The sequence below is a fragment of the Cladophialophora immunda genome (genome assembly GCF_000835495.1).
Source record: "Cladophialophora immunda strain CBS 83496 unplaced genomic scaffold supercont1.5, whole genome shotgun sequence".
Taxonomy (NCBI): Eukaryota; Fungi; Ascomycota; class Eurotiomycetes; order Chaetothyriales; family Herpotrichiellaceae; genus Cladophialophora; species Cladophialophora immunda.
This window is the reverse complement of record NW_015622545.1, coordinates 4508646-4528491: the sequence shown is the minus strand read 5'-3', so window position 1 is coordinate 4528491 and position 19846 is coordinate 4508646. Positions and strand designations below refer to the sequence as shown.

The 19846-nt window shown below is 52.6% G+C and overlaps 7 protein-coding genes across 8 annotated transcripts; 4 read left to right on the top strand and 3 right to left on the bottom strand.

Annotated features, from left to right (window-relative positions):
- Positions 1-187: 187 nt before the first annotated feature.
- Positions 188-1303, top strand: PV07_09658 (uncharacterized protein; the record flags this gene model as incomplete). The annotated part of the gene is made up of 1 exon (XM_016396934.1): positions 188-1303. One exon carries the CDS (start codon positions 188-190, stop codon positions 1301-1303), a length of 1116 nt encoding a protein of 371 aa, XP_016246790.1.
- Positions 1304-1509: 206 nt separating this feature from the next.
- PV07_09657 lies at positions 1510-3363 on the top strand. Of its 2 annotated transcripts, XM_016396932.1 has the most exons (4): positions 1510-1712; positions 1774-1862; positions 1921-2071; positions 2122-3363. In XM_016396932.1, the coding sequence occupies exons 3-4, from the start codon at positions 2002-2004 to the stop codon at positions 3213-3215; spliced, it is 1164 nt and encodes a 387-aa protein (XP_016246788.1). In that variant the 5' UTR covers positions 1510-1712; positions 1774-1862; positions 1921-2001; the 3' UTR covers positions 3216-3363. The 2 variants fall into 2 exon arrangements, with proteins under 2 accessions (XP_016246788.1, XP_016246789.1); XM_016396933.1 differs by having other exon boundaries at positions 1921-3363.
- Positions 3364-3516: 153 nt separating this feature from the next.
- PV07_09656 (uncharacterized protein) lies at positions 3517-7110 on the top strand. The gene is made up of 3 exons (XM_016396931.1): positions 3517-4617; positions 4671-6616; positions 6675-7110. The coding sequence occupies exons 1-3, from the start codon at positions 3831-3833 to the stop codon at positions 6768-6770; spliced, it is 2829 nt and encodes a 942-aa protein (XP_016246787.1). The 5' UTR covers positions 3517-3830; the 3' UTR covers positions 6771-7110.
- Positions 5821-8133, bottom strand: PV07_09655 (YggS family pyridoxal phosphate enzyme). Its single transcript, XM_016396930.1, has 2 exons — positions 6663-8133; positions 5821-6592 (listed from the first exon to the last, which is right to left on the bottom strand). Exon 1 carries the CDS (start codon positions 8000-8002, stop codon positions 7028-7030), a length of 975 nt encoding a protein of 324 aa, XP_016246786.1. The 5' UTR covers positions 8003-8133; the 3' UTR covers positions 5821-6592; positions 6663-7027.
- Positions 8116-12163, bottom strand: PV07_09654 (uncharacterized protein). The gene is made up of 2 exons (XM_016396929.1): positions 8667-12163; positions 8116-8607 (listed from the first exon to the last, which is right to left on the bottom strand). Exons 1-2 carry the CDS (start codon positions 11960-11962, stop codon positions 8547-8549), a joined length of 3357 nt encoding a protein of 1118 aa, XP_016246785.1. The 5' UTR covers positions 11963-12163; the 3' UTR covers positions 8116-8546.
- Positions 12164-12391: 228 nt separating this feature from the next.
- On the bottom strand, positions 12392-14673 carry PV07_09653 (isocitrate lyase). The gene has a single exon (XM_016396928.1). It carries the CDS (start codon positions 14485-14487, stop codon positions 12706-12708), a length of 1782 nt encoding a protein of 593 aa, XP_016246784.1. The 5' UTR covers positions 14488-14673; the 3' UTR covers positions 12392-12705.
- Positions 14674-14857: 184 nt separating this feature from the next.
- PV07_09652 (2-methylcitrate synthase, mitochondrial) lies at positions 14858-16670 on the top strand. Its single transcript, XM_016396927.1, has one exon. The coding sequence runs from the start codon at positions 15120-15122 to the stop codon at positions 16524-16526; it is 1407 nt and encodes a 468-aa protein (XP_016246783.1). The 5' UTR covers positions 14858-15119; the 3' UTR covers positions 16527-16670.
- Positions 16671-19846: the final 3176 nt, after the last annotated feature.

Here is a 19846-nt window from a genome sequence, read left to right as displayed (position 1 = left end):
CGCGGAGCGGGTTTCGGCCATAAAAAAACATGGTATACTCGTTTCCGGCACGTGGCGGTTATTATGTGTATGTATATGTATAAAGACCTGGGCAGCCAGCCTTTGAACCTGGGAGAGCCTCTCATTTGGCTCATAACCCAAATACATTTCACCTTCCTATCGTCTCTGTCCACACCCCTGACCAATCATGGCATCATCAGCCTTGCCCACCCATCACCAAGCCCTCGTGCTCGAAACCCTCGAAAAGGGTTTCTCTGTCAAGACCGTACCAACTCCCCAACCAGGTCCGGGTAGTGCCATCGTACGCATCCTCGAAGCCGGAGTGATCTCCTACCAACGCGAGATCTACAACGGGGAACGACACTATGATTTTCCAAAGCCAATCGTTGGGGGATTGAGTGCCGTCGCCCGCATAGCTGCTGTAGGTGATGATGCAGTGGTGCTGCAGCCTGGGCAGCTCGTCTGGATGGACTGCGTGATCCACGCGCGAGACAACCCGGACTCTCTGTTTCTCACGGCCATCCATGAGGGTATGGACGCTGGGAGTCGGAAATTGAGCAGCGATGTTTGGCGCGACGGGGCGTTCGCCGAGTACATGAAGGTGCCGCTGGAGAATTGTATTCGGCTAGACGAGAATAGGCTGTGCCAGGAGTTGGGATATACCGCCCGCGAGCTGATGTATATGATGTACTTATTGGTGCCTTTCGGCGGGCTGAGAGACATCCGCCTCGAGGCCGGTGAGACGATCGTTGTCTGTCCGGCAACCGGAGGGTTTGGTGGTGCGGGTGTTCAAGTCGCCGTAACCATGGGGGCCAGGGTCATTGCCATGGGCAGGAATGAAAAGGAGCTAGCCCGGTTGAAGGAGCACATCAAGAAAGGGACGCCGGCCGCCAACATCGAGACCGTCAAGATGACAGGCCACTATGAGACCGATGTCGCCGCCCTGGAAGTTTTTGGGACCATCGACGCCGTCATCGACTTGACACCCCCTTTTGCATGCCAGTCGAAGCATCTGAAGAGTGCAATTCGCTCGTTACGACGTGGAGGGCGGTGCAGCATGATGGGCTACGTCGAAGATGTGATCAATTGGAACGTCATGGCGCTGAACATTACGTTGAAGGGGAAACTGATGTATGAGAGGGAGGACATGGTATTGTTTGTGAAGATGTTGGAGCGCGGCTTGTTTCCACGCGGAAAAGAATTCGTGGATCCCAAGGTGTTTAAGATGGAGGAGTGGAAGGAAGCGCTTGACACTGCGGCCGAGTGGACAGGTGTTGGTAAGACAGTTATGATTGAGCCGTAAGAGGTTGCCGCCTCTGAAGGCAGCAGGATGAATTGTATAGTGAGGAAGTCAACAAGTATTTCCCCTGTGATGGCGGGATTGAACAGGGCGGCATCATTGAGAGGCTGAATTGGAGTGAACTGCAAGGAGGTCGGTCTGTAGGTTACTCAGTCTCCAATCGCTTGGCGTCAACAGCAAACGTGTCGTTCAACTTGTCAGCCAGCATCCCCTTCCATCAACCTCTGTGATCCTTTCATCGAGTTCAATCCAACAGCATCCTCTCTATAGCACCCGATCCTGCAGCTCATACGTTACGCAGCCTGCAAACGAACAGGATGACTACCCGGTACCGCGTCGAGTGTTCGTCACCAATCTCATATATCGCGCAGTTGCCCGAAACCCGTGCTAATAATGGCTAGATGCACTCAAGGCAAGTCAAGCCTCTTTTCGCAAAGCGAATCACGATTATGCTGACTTTGCTACGACTGAAGACCCATCGCAGAGACCAGCTTGTACGTAAATGACCTTGTCGGATTTCGTATGGATGCTGATTCCGCGTGGATAGATCGAATGGATCAAGGTAAGCCAAGAATTCACAGCTGGAGCACCTGGCACAACTCTCACAGCATATCCCCCAGGGTCTCCTTGCGGTTCCATTTGTCCTCAACTCGCAACCAGCAGTCGAATATGACGGCACCAATGGCCAGAGCTTGGACACAATGGCGAGATCGGCGCAGCAGCGATATGCTGAAATCTTCAGAGATGTCGAGGATTTGATACTCGATCATAGTTGGTTTCGAGCCCGCCAGACGGAATACAAATCAACTAACTCGGTGCAGTCAACCAGCAAGCTGTGTCGAACCCAAGGTCTAAACTTAACATGCTGGTCCCTACCATCTCTGCGTTTTTCACGCCTCTGGCTCTAGAAGATGCCTTCCGATACCAAGATGCAAAGCGCGCCATCTCCTCTCGTCGTTTTGTCGCCCCTTCGTTCAACGACATCCGGCTGATCCTCAACACCGCTCAAGTGATGGCAATGATCCGGCCCAAGCCATACAGACAACTGAAGATCAAACTGAATCCCGGGCTTGAACTTTTGACCTTCGATGGTGATGTCACACTGTACGAAGATGGAGCATCCTTACATTCACCTGAGGCAAATCCGGTCATCCTACGTCTCCTTCACTTTTTGGCCCAGAACGTCAAAATCGGGATCGTGACGGCCGCCGGATACATGCAACCAGAGCATTATTTCAACCGACTATCTGGTCTCCTTCTAGCTGTCAGGGCTTCAGAGCATCTCAGCGCAGCTCAAAAATCGAACCTTATCATCATGGGTGGTGAATCCAATTTCCTCTTCGTGTTCGATGAAAAAGAAGAGCACTGCTTGCGGTATATTCACCGGCGAGAATGGATTCTGGATACCATGAAACATTGGTCGGAGTCAGCCATCCAAGAGCTTCTAAACGATGCCGAGTCTGCGTTTCAATCGTGTATTCGCACGCTTCGGCTGAAAGCCAAAGTGCTCCGCAAAGAACGAGCGGTGGGAATTTATGCAGCTGACCAGTCGAAGAAGCTCACCCGTGAACAACTGGAGGAGACTGTCCTAGTCGTACAGCAGGTGGTAGAGACCTCGATCAACACGGCCAACTCTGAAAAACCTGCCGCGTACGCGGACATCCCTTTTACCGTCTTTAATGGAGGTGCTGACGTTTTCCTGGACATTGGGGACAAGTCACTGGGGGTACAATCATGTCAGAAATGGTTTGGGGGCATTCCACCGTCTAGTACCCTACACGTGGGCGATCAGTTTCTGAGCGGAGGGGGAAATGACTTCAAGGCGAGAAGTGCATGCTGTTGCGCGTGGATTGCCAGTCCCGCAGAGACTGTGGCCCTGTTGGACGAAATGATAGCTCTGGGAAAGGGCGAATAGGGGCTGCCTCGATCGAGGTGGATGGTTATTACAATCAGAGGTCGCGAACTCGAGATGAACAAATAGATTCCGTGCCACCTGATGCGTAGTCGCTATGAACAGGGGCATACGAATAATTATGCTGATCGGAGCGAGAAGCAATCAAAGCCCCGACCACGCCGACTGCGGTGTGATGCAATGTGACAGGTGCAGTATGGTCGATGGCTGAGGCACCAAGACACTTGATGGTGGGTGCTGCTTGCGCTACTAAATTCGGGAGGTTCGATCTGTGCAGGGGTTCGGGTTCCTTTTGGGGGGTCCAAGGGCGGGTGGTGCGGACGTGGACGACTACTCCGTACTCATCCACCCTCTCGAACACGAGGCTGTCTTTGCTCAGCAGTCTTATTCTTTTTGAAGCCGGGCAATCATGAATGCTGACCCTGCTGTCCTTTGACTGCTACGATCAATCACCGTGAAATGTGATTCTCTCCTCCAGACAATGACTTGTTGACCAGACGAGTGCCCTCCGAACTAACTCCTCCTCCCTACCAACCTGCCCGCCTGCAATCCCCTGCTGCATCCAGCGCGCAGCCCTTGCGGCTTGCCTTCGATGCCGTCCGTTTCTGAACCGTCACCATGTCGTCGATGCGCGGTCTTGTCCAGTTCATAGCCGACCTCCGAAATGCCCGGGCGAGAGAACTGGAGGAGAAGAGAATCAACAAAGAGCTCGCCAACATCCGCCAGAAATTCAAGAGCGAGAAATTGGATGGCTATCAGAAGAAGAAATACGTCTGCAAGTTGCTCTACATCTACATCCAAGGATACAATGTCGACTTTGGACACCTTGAAGCCGTCAATCTGATCTCCGCAACCAAATACTCCGAAAAGCAGATTGGCTATCTGGCCGTCACTCTCTTCCTACACGAGCAGCACGAGCTCCTGCATCTGGTCGTCAACAGCATTCGAAAGGACCTGTTGGACTACAACGAACTCAACAATTGTCTAGCCCTGCATGCCGTGGCAAATGTGGGTGGCCGCGAAATGGGCGAGGCGCTCAGTGCCGACGTCCATCGGCTGCTGATCTCCCCTACCTCTAAATCCTTTGTCAAGAAGAAGGCGGCCTTGACGCTCCTCCGTCTCTACCGAAAGCACCCGGCCATCATTCAAAGAGAGTGGGCAGAAAGAATAATATCGTTGATGGACGACCCCGACATGGGCGTGGTGCTCTCTGTCACTTCTCTCATCATGGCTCTGATCCAAGACAATCCTGAGGCGTACAAAGGGAGTTATGTCAAGGCCGCTCAAAGGCTGAGGAAAATCGTCATTGAGAATGACATCTCGCCGGACTATTTGTATTACAAGGTTCCTTGTCCGTGGATTCAAGTCAAATTTTTGAAGTTACTGCAATATTACCCCCCTTCAGGTGAGTGCGACAACGTTCCCGGCGATGTTTGAGCCGCTCTGACTTCGAAGCAGAAGATTCGCACGTCCGCGACATCATTCGCGAATCTCTTCAGGCTATTATGCAAGCAGCCACAGAGGCGCCCAAAAATGTACAACAGAACAACGCTCAGAATGCGGTACTGTTTGAGGCCATCAACCTTCTCATTCACCTCGACACTGAGCACCAGCTCATGATGCAGATTTCTTCCAAATTAGGAAGATTCATTCAGTCACGCGAAACAAACGTTCGATACTTGGGCTTGGACGCCATGACCCATTTTGCTGCTAGGTCCGACACACTTGATCCCATCAAACGACACCAAAACATCATCATCTCATCTCTACGAGACCGAGATATCAGTGTCCGGAGAAAGGGTTTGGATTTGCTGTACAGCATGTGTGATACCACCAATTCTCAACCCATTGTCAACGAATTGTTAAAGTACTTGCAAACAGCAGATTTTTCGATACGCGAAGAAATGACTCTCAAAATTGCGATCCTGACGGAGAAATATGCAACCGATGCTCAGTGGTATATTGATATCACACTGAGACTGCTCGCCATGGCTGGTGATCATGTCAGCGACGAAGTCTGGCAACGAGTGGTCCAGATCGTCACCAATAACGAAGAACTGCAACCCTATGCGGCACAACATATTTTCGACTATTTGAAAGCGGACAACTGCCACGATACGCTTGTCAAGATTGGCGGTTACATTCTTGGGGAGTTCGGCCACCTGATAGCTGACAACAAAGGATGCAGCCCGATTGAACAGTTGATGGTGCTACAAACAAAGATGATATCAGCCCCCGACCCTACGAGGGCATTACTTCTGTCGACATTCGTCAAATTCGTCAACCTCTTCCCGGAAATCAAGCCACAGCTGCTACAGATGTTCCAATTCTACAGCCACTCACCCGATTCAGAGTTGCAACAGAGGGCGTGCGAGTACCTGACCATTGCGACGTTGCCAACGGACGACTTGCTTCGCACCATTTGCGACGAAATGCCCCCGTTCTCGGAACGAGCCTCCATCCTTTTACAAAGGCTGCACAAGAAGAGTGCAGGGATAAGTGAAAGGAGAACTTGGGTGGTTGGCGGCAAAGATGCCAATGCCGATGAAAAGGAAGTTCTGCTGGCTCAACAAACAGGACTGAAGCGATCTTTTACCACTATCGTCAATGGAACACCAGCAAGTACGAATGGTGCTGCTGCCACACCAGCCCAAAACGGAACGACCAGTGCTGCAAAAGACCTTGAAGGCCTGGATATGAATGGCCATACCGATGACGTGACTGTTCCCAAGCTTACGAGCGCGGCTCATCTTTCACCGGACTGGGAGACTGGTTATGACAACATGTTCTTTGCCGATGAAGGTGTCTTGTATGAGGATCCACAGATTCAAGTCGGCATCAGGGCGGAGTATCGTGGCCACCTCGGGGTGATCAAACTCTACTTTACCAACAAGGCCTCGTTCTCAATTGGCTCATTCACGACTACTCTGGACAATAAATCTGCCCCCAGCCTCAAAATCGACACTAAAAGCCTCCCCGATTCCTCGGTCGGTGCAGACTCCCAAGTCCAAGAGACCATTGTGTGCACTTCCATCTCCCCATTCTCCGAAGCACCAACCATCCGAATCTCATATCTCGCTGGTGCCTTGCAGGGGTATACTCTAAAGCTGCCGATTCTTCCGCATCGATTCATGGATCCCTCGGAGCTCTCAGCGGAGGATTTCTTCAAACGTTGGCGACAGATTGGGGCGGGTCCCCTTGAAGCGCAAAGCACATTCGGTCTGCGCAATCATTTGGCGCCGATGGACGACAAATTTGTCCGCGATACCGTGGCAGGATTTCGCTGGCGGCTCTTGGACAACGTTGATCCAAATCCAAAGAATATTGTTGGATGTGCGGTCTTGCAGCTGGAGAAGGGGAAGACTGGATGTCTGCTCAGACTAGAGCCCAATCATCAGCAAAAGGTATGAACCCTGTGAGCCCTGTCCTTTGCACATGATCAAGACTGACCTATATTCTTAGATGTTCCGCGTCACGATTCGTGCGACGCAGGAAAAGGTTCCTGAGATCCTGTTGAACCTCATGCAGGAACGGCTGGCCAGAGGACCTCCAGCTTAGACATGGCCTCGATCCATGGCACCAGCATCAGCATTATCAGGTCCGGGTATTCTGTCCTTTCCAGCATATGTTGCATGGTGTTCTGCGGCCCAGGCGGAGCGGGTATGGCATGCATTGTCCTCAAGGGAGACATAATATGAGCATCTTCTTGACCATCAAATATCATCATGCCGTTCATCCCTCCGCGGGCGTGGTTGTTTCAGAGCACACCACCACTGACCACAATTTCACGAACTCAAGCTCTCTTATGATGGAATTTACTTCTTCTCTTGTTCCGTTTGCTCTAGCACTTTGGCATCTTTCTTTGGCGGCCGTTCCCCGAAAATCGTACTCCCTACCCGCACCTCACGACTTCCCAATCTCACTGCGCTCTCGAAGTCTTCCGACATGCCCATACTAAGCTCCAGCTCATCCTTATTCTGTAGACCCAGATCTGCGGCGAGCCTGTCGCGGGTGGAGCGAAGCGTGATGAAATCCTCGTTTTCTGTTTCTGGGGAGGTGGCCTTTGAGCGCGCAATTGCGCCGATGGTCATGAGTCCTTGGAGGTGCAGGTTCGGACATCGCCCGTCATCGCGGATGAGCCTTGCAAGAGCCAACAGCTCTGGCGAGTTTGGATCCAGCCCGCTCTTGGACTCTTCGCCGGAGGTGTTGACTTGGATGAACACCCTCAGCTGTTGCTCCAGGCCGTTCTCGTCCATGATCTGCGGCCAGCGATCCCCGTGCTCCTTCCTCAGTCTCTCGTTCCTCTCCGCCCGGCCCTTGTTCAGCAGGTTCGCCTTCTTCTCGCTGTCGACGCTCTCTACCGCCCACAGGCTGTCCACGTCCCTCGTCACGGGCACGCACTTGTTCGACTGCAGCCCGCCGATGAAGTGCCACTTGATCGTCGTGGGCAGCAGCCTCGACTTTTCCAGCAGCTCCTGCACGTAGTTCTCCCCGAAATGGTCGTGCCCTGGTGTCTGCTCGGAGGCGGCCGCGCTGGATGCCTCGCCGTCGCCGGGTGCTGCGGGGCGGTGCAGGGCGAGGATGTCCGAGGCAGGCTTCAGCTTCGACACGGCGACGACTCGGACGGGCACCGAAGCCGGGGGGTTCGTGCCTGGAGGAAAGGACGAAGACCACGCGGTGCGGACTCGTTGCTGCACGGAGGAGATGTTCTGTAGAAGGGCGGATGCGCGCTGCGGATTTATGGTGATTTTCATGTCGGATGGAGCTGTGCCGTCGTTTGTGGAGCTCATGGTCGCATGGAGCAGTGCTGCGTGTTCTTTCGACAAGACGAGTCGCTTCGATGGGTGCACCGGTCGAGGGGCAGTGTAAAGAATCGGAGATGGGATCGTTAGAGGTCGAATCGGCTGAAGTCTAGATCGAATGTCAAAAATTGCAATTTAATAATGGCGTCTATACCAAATTCGACGTCATTATTCGGATTGGGGTCTGTGGGACAAGCCCAGACCAATTCCACAAACATGTGGCCCGTTGTGCGTCTGAGCAAGCCTGATGAAATAATGATCAATCCCTCATTCATTAAAGAGGTATCCTCTCTTGGTGCCATCATCTCTATCAACGTGATCTACCCATCGTTTCTGGAACCAACCCGCAACATATACAAAATCCTAGTCAACTTCCAGATGGCAATCGAGTCCGAGTCTAATAGCGTGTTCTTCCCAGATGCCCAGTCTATCGTCTATTGTTCGCACGTGAACACTTACATACCCATATCATGTTCAAAAAAGGTCGCATGCAAGAACGCCAACGCTATGATTTCCGTCCGTCTTGCTACTCTCAGTCGTCATCTGAATCAGGTGGGTGAGGTGTCCCGGGAGGCTTGTTGAGCCATTCAATGCTTGAAGTCAATTCGTTAGTATGGATCACGATGCTGGATCGGGCAGGGTCAAAACTTACTGTCTCAGCCTTCTTCTCACCTCTCTCTCCTTCAACTGGGCCCTTGTCATCTTCTTCTTCTTCTTCGCCTTGAACTTCATCTCGCTGTTGTCCTCAACTCCCGAGTTGACGGCGGAAGCGGTGGCGCTGGAGACTGCCGAAGAACTGACATTGCTAGACCCTGGGCGTGAGTCCTCAAACCGGTTCAGGTCAATAGCAAGGTGGCCTTTGTGTGTCACTTTTCCATTGGCCACATGCCACTGTTCCGGACACAACGCTCCAACAAACTCCTCGTTGTGGCTGATCATGACAACGCCGCCCTTGTAATCGCGGATAGCCACGGCCAAACCACCCAGGGAATCCCGATCCAAGAAGTTGGTCGGTTCGTCGAGGACCAACAAGTGAGGGTTGTTCCACATGGCGCCGGCCAACACGACCTTGACCTTTTGGCCGCCACTCAAACCCGAGATCTCGTTATGATTGGCGATCTCGGGATCTAGTCCAACGTCCTCAAAGTGCTTTGCGATCACCTTGGGTTCAAGGATGCGATAACCGAGACCTTCGCGGGAGGCTTCGTGATCATCAAACTCTTGAACTAGCTTCTGGAAGCCCCACTCCAGCAGCGTCTCTCTCGAGACCTGCGAGTTGAACTTCGGAAGCATACCTCGCCATTTCACCTCGTATTGGAACGTCTTCTTGTACTTTTGTCGGCCGATCAAGTTTTCAACCTGTCTGCTACCTTTGCCATCTCCAAGGTCGATCCATTTGTCCATCTGTGCCTTGTCATCGTCGGTGAGCTGCCGCGTAGCTTTCATCAACACCTCTCGGTCATCTCCATTGGCGTATCTCCACTGCAGGTATTGGTTTGGTGTTTTCTCCAAATGCATCTCAACGTGTTCCAAAGCATGCTGCTTGATGTACCCAATTCTCAGATTGGGATGTTTTTCCACCTTGCCCGACTGAGGAATGGTTTCGCCCGTCAACAGCTTGATCAGGGTGGATTTGCCGGCACCGTTGGCGCCAATGATGGCCACCCGGGATGATAAACTGAGTTGGCATGAAACGTCAGTCAAACTGGGCTTTGATGCACCAGGGTAGGTATAGCTGACGTTCGTCATTCTGATGATGGATCGAGTGTTGGACTTGACGCCACTGAGAATACCCGGAGGGGGGAATTTGAATTGCACCTGAGTCGCGGATAGTGTGTAATAACTCTTGCCTTCAGGCTTGACTTTGACGAATGCTGCAAGATTGCCAGGATAGTGCACCAACTTTTTGTTCTCGTAGTGGTAAATGTCCGTGCATACTGCGTCGAGGAAGCCAGAGTCATGCGAGACGATCAATGAAGTAATCTCTGTGTGCTTCTGGAGATACTCCTCGAGCCACTTGACATTCGCCACGTCCAGATGGTTGGTCGGTTCATCGAGCAACAGAACATCAGCCCGCATCAGCATGGCTCTCGCCAAAGCTAGTTTCATCTTCCAGCCTCCGGACAAAGAGCCCACCTTATGGGATTGTCGACCTTCCGGGCCAGCTGTAAAGCCAACTTCGCTCAGAACCTCTGAGATCCGCGATTGCCCTTCTTTGGCTATCTCAGGATCCTTGGACACATACTCAAGAATGCTGATATCGGCATCCTCACCCTGATTGTGTTCCACAAAGCATGTCTTCAAGACTTCCTTGGGAGGAAAGCCTTCCAACTTCCCTTCGGCAATGCTCCGCATCAATGTGGACTTGCCTGCGCCGTTTCGGCCACAGAGACCGTAGCGGTGGCCTTTCAGAAGTCGTAGGTTGGTGTGAGAGAGCAATAGCATGCCGCCATAGGCGAGAGAGAATTCTGCATTGACAATCTCAACCTCATTCGGGTCCTCCACTATAGGGGCGCCAAATTTCTTGTGGTCGTCCTCAACGAAGTGCTTCTGCACAGCCTCCGCAACGGCCGTGCAAAGCTCGTCTGGCAGCATGTACTTGAGATATGGACCGACTCGAGAGGGAATACGGGAGAAAACTCGAGCATTGACATCTTCTCTGACCATCTCTGAGACATAGGTCTGTCCGTATTTCCAGACCGGCATATCCTCCTTGTGCAGACCGCCTTGTGCGCGAATTTGACTGTCAAGGACTTTGAGGACATCGTCGGTAGTGGCTCTGGCAATTTGGCCATTAGTCACACCATCTTTATCGTCACCCATAGCCTTCTTCATAACATTCACGGCCCTGGTAGCCAGTTCCCGGACTTCCGGGAGTGATGCATTGTCTTTAACTCTCTGCACGCCGGGCTGCAACTTGGGCAGGAAGGTTCTGGCTTCCACTGGGTCGTGCACGAGCTTGGTCAAATTCTCCACAACGACCACTGTCTGGCGAAGAACCTCTTGAGATGTGGTTGGGGTGTTGAGTGATCGCTCCAGCAAAGGGGTAAGAAGGGCGAGGACAGGGGAAGTGACTATTGCGACGAAAGTTGTTTGGGAAAGGGCGTGAATGGCTTTCTGAAGCGTCTGAGAGGACGGATTTTTCATGGTGTCGATAAGCAACGGTATCCTGGGGGCCACATCATCGTTCTGCAGTAAAGTCGTGAGTGAGGTCATGGTCTTGGTAGCGGCTTTGGCGACTTCGGCTTTGAGGTCGTGCATGCCACCCTCCACGATTGGAATAAGCTCCTTGAGCGTTTTACCCATGGATTCCCGCAGAACATCTTTGGCTTGTTCCTCCTCTTTCGTGCCTGTCCCCATCTGGGCCTTGTCGGCCATTTTCCCGAGGAGAGTATATGCGCCCACCGTGCCTTGCCATTTTCCGGTTGGTTTGGATAGATATGTTTGCAAAGCTGGAAGGAGACCTATAACCATAGCCTCCGGCGCGAGGTTCTTGAACAGTTCGTCGACAGCATATTGCGCCGACTCGCGGACAGAAGAACCCTTGTCGGCCAACCCATCAAGGACCAGGTTGAAGAGCCCACCGTCCTGAACCAGGAAGACCACTTCGCTCAACGGCTGCTCGCGAGGGAACCGCTCGAACATGGCCCCGAGGACGAACATGGCGCTTTCTCGTTTGGCGCCATTCTTCTTGTCTGCAGCGGCCTTTTTGATCTCTGGGATAAGGTTGTAGGAGAGTAAGCCTCGGATTCCCACGGACTGAACGAGGAGGCTTGTGAGCGCATAGGAGGCATCCAGCGAAGTCTGGGCAGAATTGGTGTCGACAATGGTCTTCAGAATGCTGCTGACTTCTTCAGGCGTGGGAGCGACTCCGGAAAAGTTCGACTTCGAAGGGACGATGGTCGTCGCCATTGCGGGAGCCAGGGGAGGGCTGTCGAAATGTGGCATTACTTTGCACCCGAAATTCCGTGCAAGGCGGAACTCCTAGGTCTCAGGAAGGCGGATAGAGAAAAAGACAGAGCCCTCGAGTGTCGACAGATGATGGTGCCGCTCCCTATGCCGCCGCAGCCCGAGAAGAAGTGGAAAGGGAATCTAAGGGGAGAGACGCAAAACAACAAAAAAAGAATATCGCTGAAGCGACGAGGGGTCTGTTGGCGGAGGACCAGCCTATGAGAGAAATCTGATTCAGCCTGCGCCCACCAGCCTCTGACTTCACTGGCTACTTGGGTAAGGGTCGAAGGCAATTTTTCCGCAGCCTTGTTGAAATTTTTCGGGGGCGCCATGGGGGTTGTCTAATCGATAAGCGACAGGCGTCATGGCACCCGTAACTTCTCGTTAGATCCTCGCAGATAGGCAAACTCTGGGCGAGTGACTGACTAAGCAGGGCAATGTCTCTGTTGTTCGTTGCCACTCTCAAACTGGTGTCGGTTCCTGTCCAACACCCGGTAAATGACTATGTTATAGCTTTTGACTATCGTATATTTACAGTAGAATACTTCTGCCAACAAAACATTTTGCTATCCACGCTCATGTCATCAAATGTTAGTTAGGGACCGCGGGGTGGCCGCCATGAAAATGGGTGAGTGTCAGTCCCGCAAGAAGGGGAAACTGGCTGCCCCATGGCTCAGGGCTCGACAGACTGGGGTTCAAGGCAGACTGCGCTACATGACAGAGGATCAAGCCCCCGACACTCAAAAGCCCGCCTCCGTATTGCCTTCGCCCATGCTCCTGCTGGAACTGCTGCCGCTTTGGATGGCACCAATGATGCCATCGATATATGGTGCTCCGCTCCACTTCTGATGGGTGAGCACATCAACACCAAGCTCCTTCTCTCGGCTCTGTACCAGCTTGACATATGCAAGCATTCCGTCTTCCTTGAAGCCTCGTGATAGCTCTGCGGTAATTGTGGCTGTGGAATGGAGACCGGCAAGGGATATCAGTTGAAGCACGAAGCCCTCCTTGGCGAGATCCCAAACAAACGACTTCAGCGAAGCATCGTCGAAGCCTTGACCCATCCAGTTGAATGACGGGCTCAAATTGTAGACCAGTTTCTTACCCGGATGCGCCTCTCGAATCTCTCTGGCAAAACCTGCCGCCTTCGACACGCTGGGGTCCGCTGTCTCCAGCCAGAGAAGGTCTGCATAAGGGGCAAATTCAATGGCACGCTTGGTCGCAGCAGGGATGCCCGCTCGGTAATGGTAGTATCCTTCCCGGGTTCGAGGGACGTCGCAAGACCAGACCACAGGAGACTTGGTGTATTGGGAAGAGAGTTTGCGCCGTGAAGAGAGGGACATGTTGCGATCTGCCTTGGTTTTGGCGAGATACTCAGCAGCATCTCCACCCTCGGCTTTGATATGAGCTTCAACGGCTTCGTCAAAAGTGACCAACTTGTGTTTTTTTACCCATTCAGCCTCGAACTTGTCAACCACTGGTCCATCTGCCCCCTTAAGCTCCATCTCTTGCAGAACCTCGGCCAAAGGCTCCGTGTCCTCGGTCACGCCAAGAATATACTCGTGGTCCCGGACGTCAATGGCGCTGGAGAGTAGTTTGCCGCTTTCCGAATCAGTTCGAGCAATGACAAGGTTCTCGCTGCCCATCATATCCCACTGAAATCTTGCAGCCACGAGACGGTTGATGTGGTCACCCACGGGCACCAGCACTTTGCCGGCCAGATGGCCGCACTTCTTGCCTCCGTGAAGCTGGTCCTCGAAATGCACTGCGGCAGCACCATTCTCAGCGAAGAGCTTGGCCAGTTTGATGACCGCAGACAATCCACCATGTCCGGTGTCGCCATCTGCGACAATTGGTCTCATGTAATCGATATAGGGCGTCTTTTTCCTTTCCTCGGCAGTCATTTTCTGCCGCGCGTCGAAATTCTTGCGATCGTGGAGTTGTTGGGCTTTGAAGAGCCTCTGGACTTGATTGGGGACCGTGTTGTAGGGATAGTCGCCAAAGTCGGCGGAGACTTCGTTTGTGGTCGTCAGGACGGATGAACAAGCCCAGCCCGATACGTAAAGGATCTCTTGGTTGGGTGCCTGCTGCGTCATCTGGACGGGATCGATTGCCCCCATGGTATGGACTGGCTTGCCCTCTGCCGCTCTCTCAGACAGCAGATTGAAGAGTTTCCTCGCCATGAGCGAGCTGGGGTAGACTTGTTGCAATGTTCCTCGTTTACTCACGACATCCTCTGGTCTGTATGGCCTTTTGATGCCTTTGTATCTCGGTGATGCCCACCATGCCTTTACATCTTCTACTTGTTGTTTGAACAAGATATCTTCTGCATCGCCTGCTTTATCCTCGGTCGAGAGAAGCTGAAACGAGTCGGAAGGCAACGAGGTGGACACGGGAGGTTCAACAGCGGGCAAGGAGGACAGATATCGAGGCATAGCTGCAAAAAGCGGTTTCGATGCTGCTGTTCTTATTGTAGGTCTGGCTGCGAGCCTGTCAAGGCTCCTGGGGAGTCGTCGAAGCATGGTTCTTTGCAATTTTACTGACCTCTTCTAAACATTCCAAACTGTAGTAAGAGGGAGATGAACAAGTTGCACTCCCATGAATTTTAGCATTAGAAAAGGTGCACCTCAATGAGCCCCGCGGACACCAGCCCGAATTTGCTTTGTAAGAAGTCAACACCGCGATGGTGTAGAAGAATGATGTCGAGGGCTCCCAAAGATGCTGGAGATCAAGTAGCCTCTTGCGACTTCGGGCCGGCAAGCGATGAGCTCCGGCAGGGGTTGTGGGGGATTGCTCTTGAGGAGAAAAGGAGGGCTGGCAACAGCCTCGGGAATCGGCGAGTCGGTTAGGCTCGGAGCCATCTTTGTTGGTGAGAAGCTGTCCACCGAAAATGCGCCTTTCGCTAGGGTTTGTCCCTAACAACAGATTCGGAGTTCACATTTTTTGGTTCAGAAGCTCAAAGCTCGTGCATGCTGCTGTTGTAGAGACTGTTATCTTTCTGCTTCCGCCTTCACCAGCAGCCATCATACACTGCTTCTTCCCGGCATCGATATCTTCCCCCTTTGCGTCCATTGAAGTCGACGTACCCCGCACAGGAAGTCCGCACTCAGCAACAATCGAGACTGAAGTGTGAAAAGGAGGATCATTGATCACCATGGCTACCACAACTAGGACAACCCAGCACGCCCTAAGAAGCCTTCGTACTGCCTCTTCAACCCGCCCTTATGCTTCCTTCACCCTCCGGACATACGCCTCCGCCGCCGAGCCCGACCTCAAGGCCACGCTCCAGTCCGTGATTCCCGAGAAGAGAGAATTGCTCAAGCAGGTCAAGAGCCATGCCGACAAGAAGATTGGAGACATCACTGTCGGCCAAGTTATCGGCGGGATGAGAACAATGAAGTCCATGGTTTGGGAAGGCAGCGTGTTGGACGCCAATGAAGGAATCCGTTTCCACGGCCGAACCATCGCCGACTGCCAAAAGGAGCTTCCAAAGGGCACCTCTGGGACCGAGATGTTGCCTGAGGCCATGTTCTGGCTCCTTTTGACCGGCAAAGTCCCTTCTACCTCCCAAGTCCGAGCCCTGTCACGCGAATTGGCCCAGAAGTCAGACCTGCCGCCCCATGTCGTTTCCATGCTCCGCTCGTTCGACAAGAATGTCCATCCAATGACCCAGCTGTCATGTGCCGTTGCCGCTCTGAACACCGAATCCACATTCGCGAAGAAGTATGCCGAGGGTATGAACAAGGCGGACTACTGGGAGCCTACCTTTGATGACAGCATCAGCCTCCTGGCCAAGCTGCCTCGAGTGGCTGCGGCCATCTTTGACAAAGCTGCCCTCGACATGCCCTTGGACCTTGACCAAGATTGGGCCTACAACTTTGCTAAGCTCCTCGGGAAGCCAGGAAAGGAAAATGCAGGGTTCCAGGACTTGCTTCGTCTCTATCTTGCCCTCCATGGTGACCATGAGGGTGGCAATGTCTCGGCTCACGCGACTCACCTGGTCGGCTCCGCTCTTTCTGATCCGTTCTTGTCGTACTCTGCTGGTTTGCTAGGTCTGGCCGGACCTCTGCATGGTCTTGCTGCCCAGGAGGTGCTCCGCTGGATCCTGAAGATGCAATCGCAAATCGGTGAGAACTTCTCCGACAAGGACGTCAGAGACTACCTTTGGTCTACTCTTCGCTCCGGTCAGGTTGTTCCGGGTTACGGACACGGTGTGCTCCGCAAGCCTGATCCGCGCTTCAAGGCCTTGATTGATTTCGGCGATGCCCGTGAGGATATTGCGAAGAACCCCGTGTACCGGCTGGTCAAGAAGAACAGCGAGATCGCACCGGGCGTGCTGACCGAACACGGCAAGACCAAGAACCCTCATCCGAATGTGGACAGTGCCTCGGGTGTCCTCTTCCACCACTATGGTTTCCAGGATCCCTTGTACTACACTGTTACTTTCGGAGTCAGCAGAGGTCTTGGGCCTTTGGCTCAGTTGATCTGGGATCGTGCTCTCGGCATGCCGATTGAACGACCTAAGAGTATCAATCTCGAAGGTCTCATGAAATTGGTGTAACTTTGTCTGTCTAGCAGGAATCGTTGTACATAAACTTGCCTTGTCTACGCGGATGGATCGGCGTCCTTCAGTCTGTTCTGTTCAGACAGCAGGGCGCTTCTCAAAATGATAGTAAAATTCCAGAATCGAGTACTTCAAACTGCACTGCGACATTTTCTTTGGTGGTGAGGTATGCCGGGACGGAATAACCTTGTTCCGACCTAATTGTTTGAACTGCTGTGCACCATCACTGTCCGCTGTCTACCACTCACAATCTTTCATCGATGAGTCTATTTGACTGTTTAAACTTCAGCAAAAGAAATGAGACGATACACCTCGATCCTTCGAATGGCCTCCATTCCTGTCAGAAAGAACGAGATTTCACCCTTGCACCCGCACCCCGACGAACTCCCTCAGTGCCTCTAACAATCATTTACTGACAGCCATTATATCCTTGCTGCTGCCACATTTTTACACTTTTAACAGTCATTTGGCCGCCGTCCTTCCACGTTGGATACCACGTGTTACGTGCGTTCCAGAAATCCTTCTTCGCAGTCTGACTAGCGTCGACCCAGGGTTTACCATTTTTGCCGTCATCAAACCAGCCGTTCGTACCGCCCACGGCGACATTCAGAATGAGATAGAAGTCTTGGTCGAATGGTGTCGATGCTCGGTTGTACTTGGACCACGGATCAACAATGCGAGTACCGTTTTCGTCAGCCTGAGGGAAGTGGCCACGGCTCCAGAGCGGCTTGTCGAAGTTGGTGTACAGCACCTGCAGCAGCCGCGTGTCGATATACGTGAAGATATACTTCTCCGACCATTCGAGCCCGAATGTATGGAACTTCTTGGCAAAAGTTGTGTGTAATGCGTTTCTCTTGACGTTGGTGCGCCACCAGGCATCATTGGCAGAGTCTGGGCCCCAATGCAGAGCGCTCGAAACGATATTGTTGCCACCTTGCGGATAGGTGTGGTTGTTACCTCGAGACTCAACGATATCAATCTCTCCAGATTGCGGCCACACCCCGTACTTGGCGTCAACAGGGAGCAACCAGATTGCCGGCCACAGCCAGTCACCTTCAGGCAACTTCGCTTCGACCTCAACTCGACCATACTTGATCACTGCGCCTTTCTTTGTGTTGATGCGCCCGGACTTGACGGGGTTGATGATAGTGCCATTGGTCGTATTTGTCCCTATGATGCAGTTGCTCCAGACTGATGATGTGCATATGCCGCTAGCCTGCAGGTTAATCACATTATTGGTCTCGATCAATCTAGGATCTTGAAGGGTCGGCTTGATATGGAGCATTCCGTCCTTCACAAAAACATTCTCCTCCGTAACGGTGGTCTCCTCGAACTGGCCATTGCCGAAGCCTCCGACCTCGGCTTCTTTAGTCCAAATTTTCGAGTCAAAGCCATCCGAGAAATCTTCCAAATACACCGGACAGTACTTGTGATTGACCACGGTTTGAAGACCATCCCAGATGAGCAAACCGGCAAGCCCCAAACCGATCGCAAGTCCAATTAGGGGGATGATTGTTACCCACTTCTCTCGAGGATCTTTGACCTTTGTCCACGGCCGCTCCACCTCTCCTTTCTTGACTCTGCGAGAGTGGAAGTATCTCTGGTTGAGCACCGGTTGAGAGAGTACTGCCGATGACGCCGCCCTCGACGGATCTCCAGAAGCATATGGGGTGAGGAAGGGATTCATGGGCTTCTCCTGTTGGTATCCCCCACTCGCAATTGCGGAGTCTGGCGAACCAGCTCGAGGCGTTGCGTCGAGACTCATCGTGGAGTCCGCTCGAGAATAGCTTGGACGAGAAAAATGCGTCATGGTGAAGATGGAGAGAGCTGAGCGGCGATATTGTTCAAAGTTTTGACGTGGTAGGGTAAGCTGGCCGACTGTGAGGCTCTGCACGCTCTTTGACAACAGAAATGGCGACTGAACAGCCAAACGTGCCGGCAGCTGTCATGGAACGAGCTGTGGCATGAGAACAAGTTTAGTGCCAATCTTGCACTTCCAAAATGCTGACGAAGGCGTACTTCCAGGTCGGCGCAGAAAAATTGAGTCTGTCTCGGCCCGGTTGCTCATATGTCTCAGCGTACAACGACCAAGATCGAGCGACGAATCGAGCGAGCCGCTTTTTACCAGTCTCCCTGAATATCTTGACCGAGATAAAAGGGCTCCCTCTCCCATATAATGCAGCCACTTCTCCACAAGCACGAAGAAGAGCTGTGGTTGCGTGCGACAAAGTGGAAATCAAGAAGCATACACCTAATTCTGCAGACGCTGGGCAGGGATGGAAACTCCGTGTAAGAGAGTGAGTCTCTATATTTACCACCAATCTGTCCCTGGCGTGTCTGAGATGGCACCACATCCTGCATCACGCATAGAGATCTGGCCTGACCATGTCCAGTCATGAAGCATCGTTTGCTCCCCTTGCATGCCCGTTTGAGATGAGGCTGGCTTAGACCGAAATAGGAATAGTTGTGGGCCTATGTCTGTGCTGACCTGTCAGGTAAGGCCCTTGCACAACATCCCTTTCTTCTATTCTCCCTGTTCCAGATATCTTCAGCTCCCTTCTGGACTGTATTGGACTAGCCACATCCACATCAGAATGGTTTTCCTTCTTGATACGTCGGGCGTCCGCTATTTTGGGCCCGGAAAACCAGTATCGCTACCGAATTTCGACCCCTGGCAATGACTGCTGTCGCAGACGCTTTTGATGGTGTCTCATCGCGGGGCTCATGTCGAGTGCGAAAGAACCCGGGTGGGTTCACGATGGACAAGGGGTTTGGTAAGCCGAAAGCCAAATCTTGCTCTTGTTGTGGAAAGCGGCTTTGGTTGTCATCTCATGTTTGGATCGACAAGTCCTTGAGGCTAGAGGCTGCTGCAGCCACAATCTCTGCTACCCTCCGTGGATATCAATGTCTACTGTTGGTCCGTCGTTGAGACCACATATGGTCCTTCATAAAACATCGCGGGAAGGAGTGGTATCGTCAATGTCAAAAGCAATCCCTAGACTTTCTCTTCTTACTAACAAAGCACGTCTCCTCCTTCTCTGTCCCATTTCCTTGTCACTGTGCTTCAAGAGTGGTAATTCTCTCTATTCGAACACTTCAATAGGAGCGGGCATCTCACGATTGGTGCCATGAATCTAAATCAGCAAACAGCGCAGCGAACGATCTCGCCTGGGTCAGTGACCCGGCAAGAAATTTCCGCGTCGATGTCGCCTCCAACTTCTGGCTCACCCATTCAAAGCTTTCCCCATTCTAGTGCTTCTCCTTCGCAAAATGATGCCGCATCTATCAGTGGCAGGTCGATGCGGAGCGTCCGAAGT

What these genes read in the sequence shown, in the direction of transcription:
- PV07_09657 (XM_016396932.1), top strand. Translation starts at nt 2,002, where the DNA reads ATGGCGAGATCGGCGCAGCAGCGATATGCTGAAATCTTCAGAGATGTC. An exon ending in GGATTTGATACTCGATCATA is followed by an intron (nt 2,072 to 2,121) that starts GTTGGTTTCGAG and finishes AACTCGGTGCAG; the next exon opens with TCAACCAGCAAGCTGTGTCG.
- PV07_09656 (XM_016396931.1), top strand. Translation starts at nt 3,831, where the DNA reads ATGTCGTCGATGCGCGGTCTTGTCCAGTTCATAGCCGACCTCCGAAAT. An exon ending in GCAATATTACCCCCCTTCAG is followed by an intron (nt 4,618 to 4,670) that starts GTGAGTGCGACA and finishes ACTTCGAAGCAG; the next exon opens with AAGATTCGCACGTCCGCGAC. An exon ending in AGCCCAATCATCAGCAAAAG is followed by an intron (nt 6,617 to 6,674) that starts GTATGAACCCTG and finishes CTATATTCTTAG; the next exon opens with ATGTTCCGCGTCACGATTCG.
- PV07_09655 (XM_016396930.1), bottom strand. Translation starts at nt 8,002, where the DNA reads ATGAGCTCCACAAACGACGGCACAGCTCCATCCGACATGAAAATCACC.
- PV07_09654 (XM_016396929.1), bottom strand. Translation starts at nt 11,962, where the DNA reads ATGCCACATTTCGACAGCCCTCCCCTGGCTCCCGCAATGGCGACGACC. An exon ending in GTGAGAAGAAGGCTGAGACA is followed by an intron (nt 8,608 to 8,666) that starts GTAAGTTTTGAC and finishes ATTGACTTCAAG; the next exon opens with CATTGAATGGCTCAACAAGC.
- PV07_09653 (XM_016396928.1), bottom strand. Translation starts at nt 14,487, where the DNA reads ATGCTTCGACGACTCCCCAGGAGCCTTGACAGGCTCGCAGCCAGACCT.
- PV07_09652 (XM_016396927.1), top strand. Translation starts at nt 15,120, where the DNA reads ATGGCTACCACAACTAGGACAACCCAGCACGCCCTAAGAAGCCTTCGT.